This window comes from Anguilla rostrata, chromosome 4, assembly GCF_018555375.3.
Source record: "Anguilla rostrata isolate EN2019 chromosome 4, ASM1855537v3, whole genome shotgun sequence".
Lineage (NCBI taxonomy): Eukaryota > Metazoa > Chordata > Actinopteri > Anguilliformes > Anguillidae > Anguilla > Anguilla rostrata.
This window is the reverse complement of record NC_057936.1, coordinates 57,820,906-57,833,421: the sequence shown is the minus strand read 5'-3', so window position 1 is coordinate 57,833,421 and position 12,516 is coordinate 57,820,906. Positions and strand designations below refer to the sequence as shown.

The following is a 12,516-nucleotide window of genomic DNA, read 5'->3' as shown; positions in this document are numbered from 1 at the left end:
TATTTGAATAAATATTTAAGTGAATAAAAGTGAACATGCTTCACTGACTCTGAAAATATTTTTTCCAGCAGGACTATTAGTCAATATATTAATAAAGGCTAACAAAGGTATATAAAATTATACATGTACATTATTTTTTTCTTGACTACAATATTAAAGCTTGTGGAGCTCTCTTAATCTGTAATCACCAGTGAGTATTCTTAATAAAAAAATGTTTTCCTTGAATACTCTATTAAACATAGTATATAATCCAGTTACTTTACATGATTAGTCTGTAATAGAACTTCTCATTGAAATGGTATAATGTCCTATTTTATTTTTGAAACTGGCAGGCATGTTAGAAGCAAGTCTTGTTTTATAGCCAAACAAATGATACAATATCTGGGCAAGCCTGTACCTGACTGACTTGCCTATTGATAATCTTTTATTAATTATGTGTCATGAATATTACTGAGCCTTTATCACTGCAGTGAATGTCACTGCACTGTCTTCAACCCCCCCCCCCCCCCCCCCCCCCCCAAAAAAAAAGATATATAAATAAAATGCATTAAAACTATTCCAAACGTCCCCACTTCCACTCCTGCTCGGTTCCTAGAAGGCAATTACAGCTTTCTGGGTATGTGCGAAGAGGGCTGGCATATGGAAGTTTGAAGATACAGTGTAATTCAAGCATATTTCCACGCTTGGTTTATTTTCTGAGCCGTTTGTTTTGGTGAGAGCATTATGACTCTAGTGGAAAGCAACTGTCAGACTTCTAAGCCAAACCATTTAAACTGAGCACTCTCTTAAAATCTTGGGTGCTTTTAGTAGAAAATAAATGTAGGCCTCTAGGATTTTCGTCCATAAATGAACACTGCAAGTGATATTTTCAGAGGTCAGGTCGAAATACATTGCATTTAACATATGTAGCCTACTAAAATGCACAATACAGTTCTTATTATTCCTTGAATGTGAATTCTGTCATGCACCAGATTTAATAAAATTATCCTTAAGAAATTGTCTTCAACATATGTGTCACATAAAATATGGAGCGGTAGGCTATATTAATCACATTGGCTCGCATAAGAATGCCATTTTATTTAATGTCCAATGCCCAGTCCGGCAAGGAGCCTTGGTGAATGACAACATTGTTTTAAGACGTATCTGAAAATGATTATATACTGTACTTCAAACACAGTTCAAATGTCTTTCTTTTTGAGATAAGACAAGATAATATGCTATATGTATGTATTACAGCACCTCGAAACCTATTCGTTCAGCCTATATGCGAATCCAGTAGGTTATAGAATGACAGGAAACGCAAGATAGTTCATGGTGCTGCTTCGCATAAGATTACAGGGATGACCATTCATCTGTATTTTCATACTATCTGCAGGGTCGAGGCAAGCGCACACGTCTTGCGGTTGTTGTATGCATTCCAACCACACGCATCCACGCCCGCTGCGTCAGCGTTCTTGCAAAACTTTCTCACACACGAAACGCACTTGCGCTTCCTTGTTCGTTCACTCAAGTAGAATGGAAACCGTGTTGAGATTCATGAACCAAGTCCCGAAACGACAGAAAGCGCGTTATCAAAATAACGAATACTAGAAGTCATTTAAACAAGGTAACATACGTGTGGTAAGTAAGCTGCTTTATCTGTATCTATCGTATTTTAGCTAATTCACTATTATGATTACGTTTCGACTTTCGAACGTCAGAAACTGGAGCCCAATAAATTGGAGCGCTAGGTAAAGGCTAAAGATAAAATTTGGAGAAAAAAACGTTTCAATGGTAAAATAATAATAATAAAAATAAAAATGTGGCTAGTGGGTGCATCTCGCATAATAAATAGGTTTGTTTTAAAATAAAGCAAAAGGATTAAGCCTACGAGCTCTTGTTACCTGTTGTATTGTTAACCAACACCACGTGAAATAAAATACCTGCCTATACCCAAACTATTTGATATGTTTTGTAGTAGTTCTGGCAGCAACCTAACTTTGAATAAGCAGCCTCGATCCATAACCTGGTCTAAACTGTAGCGGTTAGAACCGCATGTGAAGTGGATACACGTATCTTTACACGATACAGCTTGATAGCAAAGATAAAGCAGTAGAGATACGCTACGTATTTATGTCCTTAACTTAAAATAAAGTGTATTTACGTAAAATCTGGATCATTCTTTTAAACTTTACCCTTCACCTTTCCTTCATTTGTTTTAATTTTATTACAGCATGCTCCGTATTTAAAAGGTGAAGTATTCTAATTACAAGACACGGTACATTCACTATATACGAATGGGACCTGTTCTTTACACTCTGAAAGTACTGTTTACAGACATTTAGTGTTAGATTCTGTGGTTTTATTTTAATTTTTAAAAATTATATTAGAATTACTGAAAAGCATATATTTCGTGCAGCGAGTGAACATGATTGTATCCACTGAGGTGAACATTTGCTATGAGTGTATGAGCGTCAATATGAAGGTCATCTTGGTTAATGCAATTTACTAATGACTAGTTCATCTGTGAACAGGCTATCATGTCCTATATCGATACATTTTAATTCATTATTCTGTTTGAAGACATGTGGCCTCAGAGTTTTAATGTACATTAAAACTTTTATGGAATCACAACCTGCTAAAATTCTCATCACACTTTTCAGGCTTTTCAGTTTTTACTTTGAGAATAGTCCGTATTATCCACCTGGATGTCATTCTGTTTTGATATGAATATGGCACCCATTTATAATAAAGTGTGTGTCCCAGTATTTTTCTGAAATTAATTCACCCCTAAAAAGTAAAGAACTTAAGCAGTGCATCTGTGTGGAATGGTCATGTTTCTGTGTCTTTCAGGAGTAAATACAAAGATGGCCAATCAGACCAACTGCCACTATAATGAGTCCATGGGTTTCTTCTACGACAACAGCAAGCATATAAGTGATGGCTGGAATTCCACAAACCTCATCATTGTCCAGTGCATTGGTTCCGTCTTCTGCTGTTTCATCCTGTTCTCCAATGCCATGGTTATTGCGGTGGTGATTACCAACAAGAGGTTCCACTACCCCTTTTACTACCTTCTAGCGAACCTGGCTGCCTCAGACTTCTTGGCTGGATTAGCCTATGTGTACCTTATGTTCAACACAGGTCAAGTGTCCAGACAGCTTACTTTGCAGATGTACTTCTTTCGCCAGAGCCTGCTCGACGCCAGTCTCTCAGCCTCCTTGGCTAACCTGCTTGTGATTGCACTGGAGCGCTACATTGCGATCATGAATTGGAAGGTTCACAGTAACCTCACCAAGAGGCGAGTGACCTTCTTGATTGTGCTAGTGTGGACCATTTCCATATTCATGGGTGCCGTCCCCTCCCTAGGTTGGAACTGCATCTGTAACCTGGATCAGTGTTCCCAACTAGCCCCCATCTACAGCAGGAGCTACCTCATTTTTTGGTCTATGTCAAACTTGGTGTTGTTCCTGGTCATGGTATCAATCTACCTGAAGATTTACACATACGTTAAGAGGAAAACATCTGTTATGTCCTCACATACGCGTAGCTCCTTAAACCGCAAGAAGACACCAATAAGACTGATAAAGACTGTGATGACAGTGTTAGGTGAGTTCCAGTATTGTCTCCATACCTTCATTTTCAGGTGTTGCACATTGTTTTTGGAAGATGTTCTACCTTGTAATGGTATGATGACACATGCTATTTGAGGATCTGTACTTAGGGCAATCAAATTGTATTGGTTGTTGTTGTAAAACATTATTTAAAAAATTATAAATTGTTATAAAACAAATTAACTTGAGTCAATATGTGGGAACAAAAATCCTTTACTGAATTGATAGAGTCATAGTCACATCCCAAAGTCTAGTTTTACTTTCACCAAGAGAGGTGAGATGCAATATATTCCCATAGGATTCGTATCTGTGTTTCCCTGACAATGTGAGAAAGTCCTCCAAATGGAAATTTGAGTATATCTAATCATAATGGAATTTCCTGAGGACATAACCACTTGCATGCTCAGAAATCTGTTATATAAGGCATGATGCTATATAGTCCTGCATTTTTTAATTTTCTGAAGTTAATTTTATATATACCAGGGTATTGAGGATATAATTTAGATGTACTTCTATGAATTGGCTAGATTGACCACATTAATTTATGGCTAATGGCCATGTGCTATGGGTGAGGCAGAAATGTTTTTTGGAGTGTCTGGGATCCTGCTAGCCCATAATCAGTTGGGTTTGCAGGATTGCATTCGCATCTTGTTACGTATGAAATGAGAGGTAAAGTAACTGAGACGACCGTACAACAGTGAAATAATTTCCTCCCTAGACCTTTACGTATATGTATAACTGTATGGCTAGCTTATATGAGTAAATACAGAGAGCCAATGAAATAGAAAATGAGAATATGTTGGCATCTTGAGAACTAGGGGTGGGATTGAATGAAAATGAGATGCAGTAGTAGGGGTATTCACTCCCTCTAACCAATAACAGTTGTTCTGGTAAAACAGGTTTTATCTTAATTGCCAGTGGACCCGTGTCAGATTTCTTTTATACAAACAAAGCATGTACGCAGTGAAATGTTCAGTGTTAAATAATCTTGCATATGTAAGTACATATGGACAATTTGCTTTGTATGGTCCATTTAACATTTTGCATTTCAATATTTATTTTTCATTTCAAAATTACAATGTGACAGGCAAGATTACGAGCTTGGCTCAACAGTGTTTCTCTGTACTGTTCAGTCCTGCGTCATTACAAATTAGATATATGGAGAAACTACTGATATTCCAAACATGGTTTTTGCATTATTTTATTTTAAATGATTGGCCCTTGTGCAAGTTTATGCGATCTCTCAGACAATGTAGGGCAAACAGGAAAATCTCAGGATATGTAGTCTAGTTATGCAACAAGATTTTTTAAAATTTAAATTTAGGGCATTGTGCTGTCTTACATGAAGTTCTAGTGTCAGAAAATATTAAATCACCTGTAGATTTCAGTCCATAAAAAAGCATAGATGGGTAGATGGTTATAATGGTGAACTTTAATTATCTCTATTTCTTGAACTGTTGGACATTCATTTCCAATATTCACAATATTATCATTGGTATGCCATGAACTGAGTGCATAATCATTTCAATGGATACGTAGCTCTTACTTCAATGGAGAGGGTTTTTTTTGGTTCTATGCAGACATATTTTAACAAAAAAGGGTGATGACTATCGTCCATTAATTTCATGAGAAATTAGTTTCTAATCGATGCTCCATACAATGTTTTTTGGCATAGAATGTCAAGAAAGGTAGAAGAAGGAAAAAAGCAATTGTGTTATGGTCCACAATTCTTATCCACTTTTCCTTCATTCTCACTATAAAGAACAATTGAAAGCGGGCTTCTGTTCCTTCTGTGCAGTGTAGAAGTGAGAGGAACATAGTCATTCTGAATTGGGCAGCAGTTTGCATATCACTTTGAATTCTGTCATGCACAAATATTTGAACACATGTTATATAGGTGGATGACTGGCATAACAAATTATTTGGGTGGTGGATGGATGGATGGATGGCTCACAAATTATAGTCATGTTAAGCTCAAGTCAACATTCATAAAAGTGTAATATTAACCTGCAGCTACAGATTGTGCTGGAATTATCGTCTTCAAGGTCTACAGATACTTGATAGAAAGATCCATGCCCTGTTGTAAATGTGCCTGTGCATGTCTCTCACAGTCCTGTATGTAGTATGCAAAGAGATCTATTTAAGCAAATTTGTGGGGCTGTTCATCAAATCTCAGATAGAAATATGAGCAGGTGGTTAAGCTCATATTTTAAATTCCACCATTATTTTATTAAAACAAAATGTCTTATTTTACAAGTTGAACTGGCCCAGTTCCATTCATAATGCACCGGCACAACTGCGCCTTCTCTCCTGTTGCCATCTTACCTATCAAATGACTATGTAATGTACTATAATTGTGAAGATTGGAGCTAAATTGCTGCTTCATTGTGTTCTAGAGTGTTTATATTGCTCTTTCCGTGTAGCAGGATTTTAGGAAAGGACCACTGGTCTAGTGTGTCCTGACTCATCCTGTAAGGAATGGTCAAGAGTCAGCCATCTTGGCTGTTCTGGAGGCATTGATTAGATGAGGCTCTTGGCCATTCTTCCAGTGATCTGTATCCCTGGGTCTTCACAATACTTGTGTTTAATGTCCTAGTACGCATATATACATCAGCTCCTTTGACTGTTACTGTGGCTGTATTACAGCATGTCATTTCATGGTCATAACCAACAGACACATTCCAACGGATTAAATAATAAATGTACTAGATTAAAATTAGCAAAACAGTTTCCAACAAATTATATGTACAGTATCAAGCTGTATTCTTACAGGCTTGTTAAACAGCTTGCTCTCTCATTCAGGAATTGAAAAACTGGTTAAACCGGTCTGGACGCTTTTTAATACTTTTTACCAGTCACCACCAATGAATACAAGCCTTTGCATACACATGCATGTCAGTAACTGATAGAGCACTCGTATCACTACTTTCTGGCTATATGCAGTTCAGCGTAAGGATCAGTTGGAATATTCAAAGATGTGAGCATGTGCACATGTATTGTGTTCAAAAAGATTGTCATGTATGTAACATTTTGTTTATTTTTTATATTTGGCACCATGAATGGCTTTTCATGTTGGCTGTAGTTGAAGCACCTTGTATAGGGTATTCACAACTGGGACAGTATAAGGTTCACACTGCCATCTAATGGCCATTTAATGTGTAGTATTAACTCTTACATTGCATTCATCTGGCCACAGATGCCAATATTAATCATTTTAGCATTCATTTTGCGAGTTGGCACGTTTTATTTGTACATGTACCAGCCAGCTAGTTAAATTTAAAAATGGTATCCCCAAGAGGAATTTGGCTTTCTCATGCTTTGGTCAATTTACAAGTGAGGTGACTGGCTAGCTAGAGCAGCCGCTTTGAATTGGCCTTTGTCTATTTTGTTCAAAGCAGCTTTTTACCTGCGCTAATCAATGACAGAAATACACTGAAGATGTAGACGCTTACTAAAATGGTGCCTAATCTAGGAAGAGGGAGCAAGCAGCGTCCTTTCATTTTGGAAGCTCATAGTATGCATATTTATTTTATCGAAGAATGTTCATGGTTTTTGTGGGGGGATTATTTAATGCTCATTTTTGTGTGTTTGGGGGGGTGGGGGGAATCAAATACTCAAATGAAATTTTTCCTTAGTTCAGTGCACTGTGCTTGTGCTATGCATCACTCTAGCCAGCTAGCCTCCCAGGAATAGAATTGCATTATCCCCACAGTCCATTTGCAATCACCACTCATTTCTGCTTGTTTTATATTACTTAATGTGCCATAAATACTTGTTAAATTTGTAACATTGCGCATTATTCTGCGAAGTAGGAAGAACTACCTTAAAATGTATACATTCTTTTAGATATGTGCACGTCTTTGTTTTGGAGACTGACCCACATGTTTTATTTGATTAGAAGGATTGAATATTGTGCACAGGCATGGAGAGTATACCGTGAAACACAAAGAAGCCCTGTCTAATTGGTGCATGATAAAATCTTCTTTTTTTTTTTTTGAAGCTATGCACCACAGATTTCCTTTTTACTGCTTACCATACATCAATTTTTTTTCCATTTTAAAGGCTTTGTTTATTCCTTGAAATCTTTTATGAGAGAAAGGGTGTGTTCTTCCAGGTATTGCAGGAGGCCTTGTTTTGGTTCTGCAAAGTTAGTGACTGGGCAAGTCAAAGCACGCACCGTTCTCTCTGTATCCTGAAGTGACAGCTCTGTGTCTCAGCATGTTGGGCTGAGAACAGAATAGTGAACGTTGAGAGTATCGTCCATTGTATTCTGTACACTGAAAAATTGTCTGTATTTGGTGTGTGTGTGTTTGTGTGTTTATAATGTATAGGTCAAGGTTATCAAACTCTAGTCCTGAAGTGCCAGATTGTATGCAGATTATTTTTCAATAAGCAGCCAGTTTAGGCTTTGAAAAAAAGGTGTGTGGACCTTTTAGTCAGTTTATTTACATTACATCACATTACATGACACGTGACACTCCTGGTATAGACAGCCAAGGACAGCACCACAAGAATGCTTTTTTAATGTTCGCTTTTTCTGCATAGATATTTGACAATTCTCATTATCCCTCATGATACTCCTCTCATACTTTTAATTTTAAAGGGTGCATTCAGCTTGCTAGTGAACATGATCTAACCTGTGGACCATGTCTTAAGATGGCGTAGCAGAATAAGTACTAGGTCAGGCATTGCTTTGTTTTTTGAGGGAAGAATTCTCTGAAAAAGTGGTCAGGCTGGTTCTGAAATAGATCTTTCGGGGGGGGGGGGGTTGGGGTGCGGGGGGGAGGGTTGTGGAACCTCTCAATATAAAGAAATATCCTGGGACTGTTTTGAAAGAAAATCAAGGATTTGTTTGTTCAATATGAAAAGGGGTTATCCAGTTAGCCTAAAGCCAAACCCCTTCATTCATGAGAAACAGGCCAGAAAGTTAAAAGCACCAATTCCAAGCCATTGTCATCTTGCTTGTAGATGGCTAAGAGACTGAACTCCTGGCTAGACATGATAATCAGCAAGTTCTAATATAAGTACTTTACCTACTACATTGACTAACATTGTACAGATGTAGAGAAATAATCTGATGTCTAGTTTGAGCAGTTTCCTCTGAACAAAACTGGTTTGACTCTACATTCATATGGTGCAAGCCAGTTCAAATTTATCCGAATGCAATACATGTCTCTCTGGTCCATTCCAAAGTGCTTTATTCATTGAACATGAAAAATGTATTGAAAACGTTGAATGAAGTCTTTGTGGAAATGGAAGAAGGAAAGAGATGTATTGACTGTAGTTGACAGATTGGGGCGATTGCATTTTTGTGTGTTTGCTGATGTTTCTGTTTGGGTGTTTTTCCTAGGAGCGTTTGTGATCTGCTGGACTCCTGGGCTAGTTGTGCTGCTGCTGGATGGCTTGAACTGCCGCCAGTGCAAGCTGACGAGCTTCAAACGCTGGCTGCTCCTCCTGGCCGTGCTCAACTCTGTGATGAACCCCATTATCTACTCCTACAAGGACGAGGAGATGTGGCTGACCTTCAAAAACCTGCTGCGCTGCGTTTGCACCGGGACCCGCAGGCAGAGGTCATCAAAGGCCAACATCCGGGCTTCCAGCCAGGAGCCTAGCAGTAGCCTGCGCACCTCTGAGGAGAACAAGGGCTCTGTTCGGGAGACGCTCGAGGATTGAAGTAGCCTGCTACAAAGCCGCCAAGGACAGCAAACAGGCGCACTGCTGGGCCGATGAAGAAGCATCACTCAGTCTGCGTCAGAGCTTAATTGTGCTGCAGCCTACAGCGATGATTGCTGGAGGCCTAATGGGCCTTTTTTCCCCTCTAGTGCTAACCCAGCCAAAGACTTGAGGCTGAGAAAGCTAAGGATTTGCACATTAACTGTACAGAAGACATTGCGATTCAAATGAAAATTGGTGAACAGAGGAAAGTGCACATATCTCTGAAGCTCAGCATGTTATGAGTTGTAAATTTGAAAAGATCCTGTCATATTATTCATTGGAATCTCACTATAGAAATTAATCATCATATCTGAACCTCCTTGAATTTGGCAAAAATAAAAACATAAAACATTTTTAAATTACCATCAATAGTACTACACATTGCTGTTGTTTTACTGCAAATCATTTCATTGTATGGACCTGTTTAAACATCATTTTATGATGTGTAAGTTTTCTTTCTTTCAAAATAGTTTTAAAAATTCAATGCCAAAAAATTCTTCAAACTGTATTGTGTACAACAAAAGTGGTTATCAAGTGTCAGATATGGTGGTTTATTTCACTGTATAAACAATATCATATAAATACGTGGTCAGTTTTTGTGGTCAATTTTGAATATCATCTGATCTTTTTACTGCCAGGCAAAATGTCATATAACCCAGAAGGGAGCCCAATCAGTTTCAGCTCACAACAACTGAAGCACGTTATCTTCTCACAGATTTCTCTCACCAGTCATTTAAAACGGATACTCTTGGACCTGCGCCCGTCTGTGTTTGCATGTGGCAGCGACATTAGGCAGATTCAAGGATTAAGGAAGAACCGCTGTTCTGCTTGCGGTCAGAGGGCGACCAAGTTGTGTCAGTGGGCCTCATTTCACATTAGACTGCTTTCCTCTTCTGACAAGCAGTGTGAGTGCAAGCTGAGAAAAAAAAAAACTGCTGGGTACAGGAAACTTTGTCTTTGTCCTGGAATGTAAAGAGTTGTTTTTATCTTTCCTTGCGCAACAGCTGTCGACACAACAGCTGCGCCACAGAAGCAGCATAGCATTATGACGCGTACGTCTTTCAAGAATGCCTGCAAAGACTCACAAGGCCATGACTGCAGCTTTGTTATCAGGTCGTGATGCAGTCGTCTACATGTAATCTGTATGTGTTGCTATGGTTTTTATGTTTTCAAAGGAAAAAAATCCTCTTGTATCGGGTTACAGTCACATTTTTCATACATCCCATTTGCTTGAACAGAAACAAGGTGGTTTACGCACCTTGGGTGTTATGAAACTGCAGCACTTATGATAAAAAATCAATTATGAATTGTAGGCTGCATGATGCATTTTTGAACATTTATTGCATGTCAATACATTTGAGAAAAGATAGGAAGAGAACAAAAAAAGTAAATATCATGGTCCTGAGTTCACATTTGTTCGTGTGAGGGATCATGGGCATGGAGTCTTGGGTAGACAGTTTGTCATCGTGCAGGAATGCCATTCATATATGTTTTACTGGAACCTGAAGCAGCTAAAGAAAGGCAGGATTTGGTAAAGAGAATTCAAGGACTGAATTCTGTCACTTGGGAACATGTGGACTAGAAATAATAGGTAAATGAGAAGTGAGTTGTGAATTTCTGTTCTGTTTATTACTCGTGAATGAAACCCTGTGCCAAGAGGAGGAAATGAAAACTTAGTTTGTGGGGTTTTTTGCCTTAACGGAATAGATTACAGAAAAGGTAAATTCCTATATCAAGATGATGCCAAAATAATGTGTGTCATTTTAAATGTGCATTTCAAGGTTACAATGTTCAGCCTTTTTCTATTACATTTTACTCAGAATGTCTGACCAGTTTACATGTTGCTTGGGGTGACCAAGATGAGAATAACATTACATGCTCACTCAAGTGCCACATTTATAGAGCTTTGGACAACATAATTTTCAAAGTCAGGAAGACTAATGGATTGCCCTTGTTACTGGGCTATTTCCTAAACACAGGAAGTAGAAAATGCACAATGTAAGACTTGAAGAGGAAATGCTGTAAGCCTTAGATCTAAAGGCACACACATGAATCCACTTTTAAAAGGCTCTGTTTATTGCATGCAGAATTAATGTTGTGATGCATTGCAATGAAGTATAGGACTCTTCCTGAATGTGTGTGTCTTTTCCATGTGAAATGTGTTTATAATGGATCATTAGGCAATCAGTGTCAATAATATCAGTTTGATTACTAAAAGGATCTAGTGTGTAGACGTGTGTATACAGTTGCATGCTATAGAATTTATCACCATTCTTGCTCTGTCAATATCCAATTTAATATAGATCAATGCCATGGTATGATTTTCTTGTACAATGTGTAAAACTCTATAAAGTGTTGGAATGTCTATCCATGTGCCTTTTAAAAATACATTTTGTCAGGGGATGTACTATCTGCTTTCCAAAAAGAACAAAGACATTAGTAACGATCTGAAATGCATTGCTCTTTGGTGAAATGTATTAATCTTTGTAGTGTTGTGAAGCATAAATATTTATGAAACCTCAAACTATTGCTTTGTCTTTAAAGAAATATTGCAATCCAATATTTTAATTTTACACTACTGTTTCATTAGCTATAAAGTTTGTTTTCTGTTGTAGATATGGAAACCTTCGCTCTGCAAAATTCCATCATTCCTCCTTTAGGTCTTGATGGGATTTCGTGCAGTAAGTAATGAAAAATTCCCTAACACATTAGCCCCTCAGTTAGTTTTTTCTGCATATCCATGTAATAGCTGCTTATATTGATACAATTTTCAATGCATACATGTTGCTTCTCAAGTGAATCATCCTTGTACTGTATTAAAAATGTAATACTGATGTAATACTGTAATCACTGTACTCACAATGCAAGTAGTGTAACACTGTAACGATTGTGCTATTAAAATTGTGTCTCTTTTACACCTTGACTAAATGTTCATAGGTGGTTATATGTAAATACACTGGCCATAATTGTTTAAATAAAAATAGCTGAAGGGAAGTCTGTCATTGAAACGTCAATCTGCTGAGGATCATGCTCAGTTTGCATTTTTCAGAGCGATTCTCCTTTTTAGACTGCCAATGTTAAGGATCACCGTTCTGTATGAGTCCTTTGTGAAATTCTTCCTGCTGTTCCACAGTCAGCATACGCCTTTATAAACTAATATTATCTGTGCAGTTCTCTTTTTCAGAAAGGTTGGGAAAATCCCGTTTGG

General features: G+C 37.9%; 1 protein-coding gene across 2 annotated transcripts; it reads left to right on the top strand.

The window, feature by feature from the left end:
- Positions 1 to 1,389: 1,389 nt before the first annotated feature.
- Positions 1,390 to 12,223, top strand: lpar3 (lysophosphatidic acid receptor 3). 2 transcript variants are annotated; one of them, XM_064333460.1, is made up of 3 exons: positions 1,390 to 1,606; positions 2,833 to 3,588; positions 8,944 to 12,223. In XM_064333460.1, exons 2-3 carry the CDS (start codon positions 2,847 to 2,849, stop codon positions 9,264 to 9,266), a joined length of 1,065 nt encoding a protein of 354 aa, XP_064189530.1. In that variant the 5' UTR covers positions 1,390 to 1,606; positions 2,833 to 2,846; the 3' UTR covers positions 9,267 to 12,223. The 2 variants fall into 2 exon arrangements, with proteins under 2 accessions (XP_064189530.1, XP_064189529.1); XM_064333459.1 differs by having other exon boundaries at positions 1,392 to 1,620.
- Positions 12,224 to 12,516: the final 293 nt, after the last annotated feature.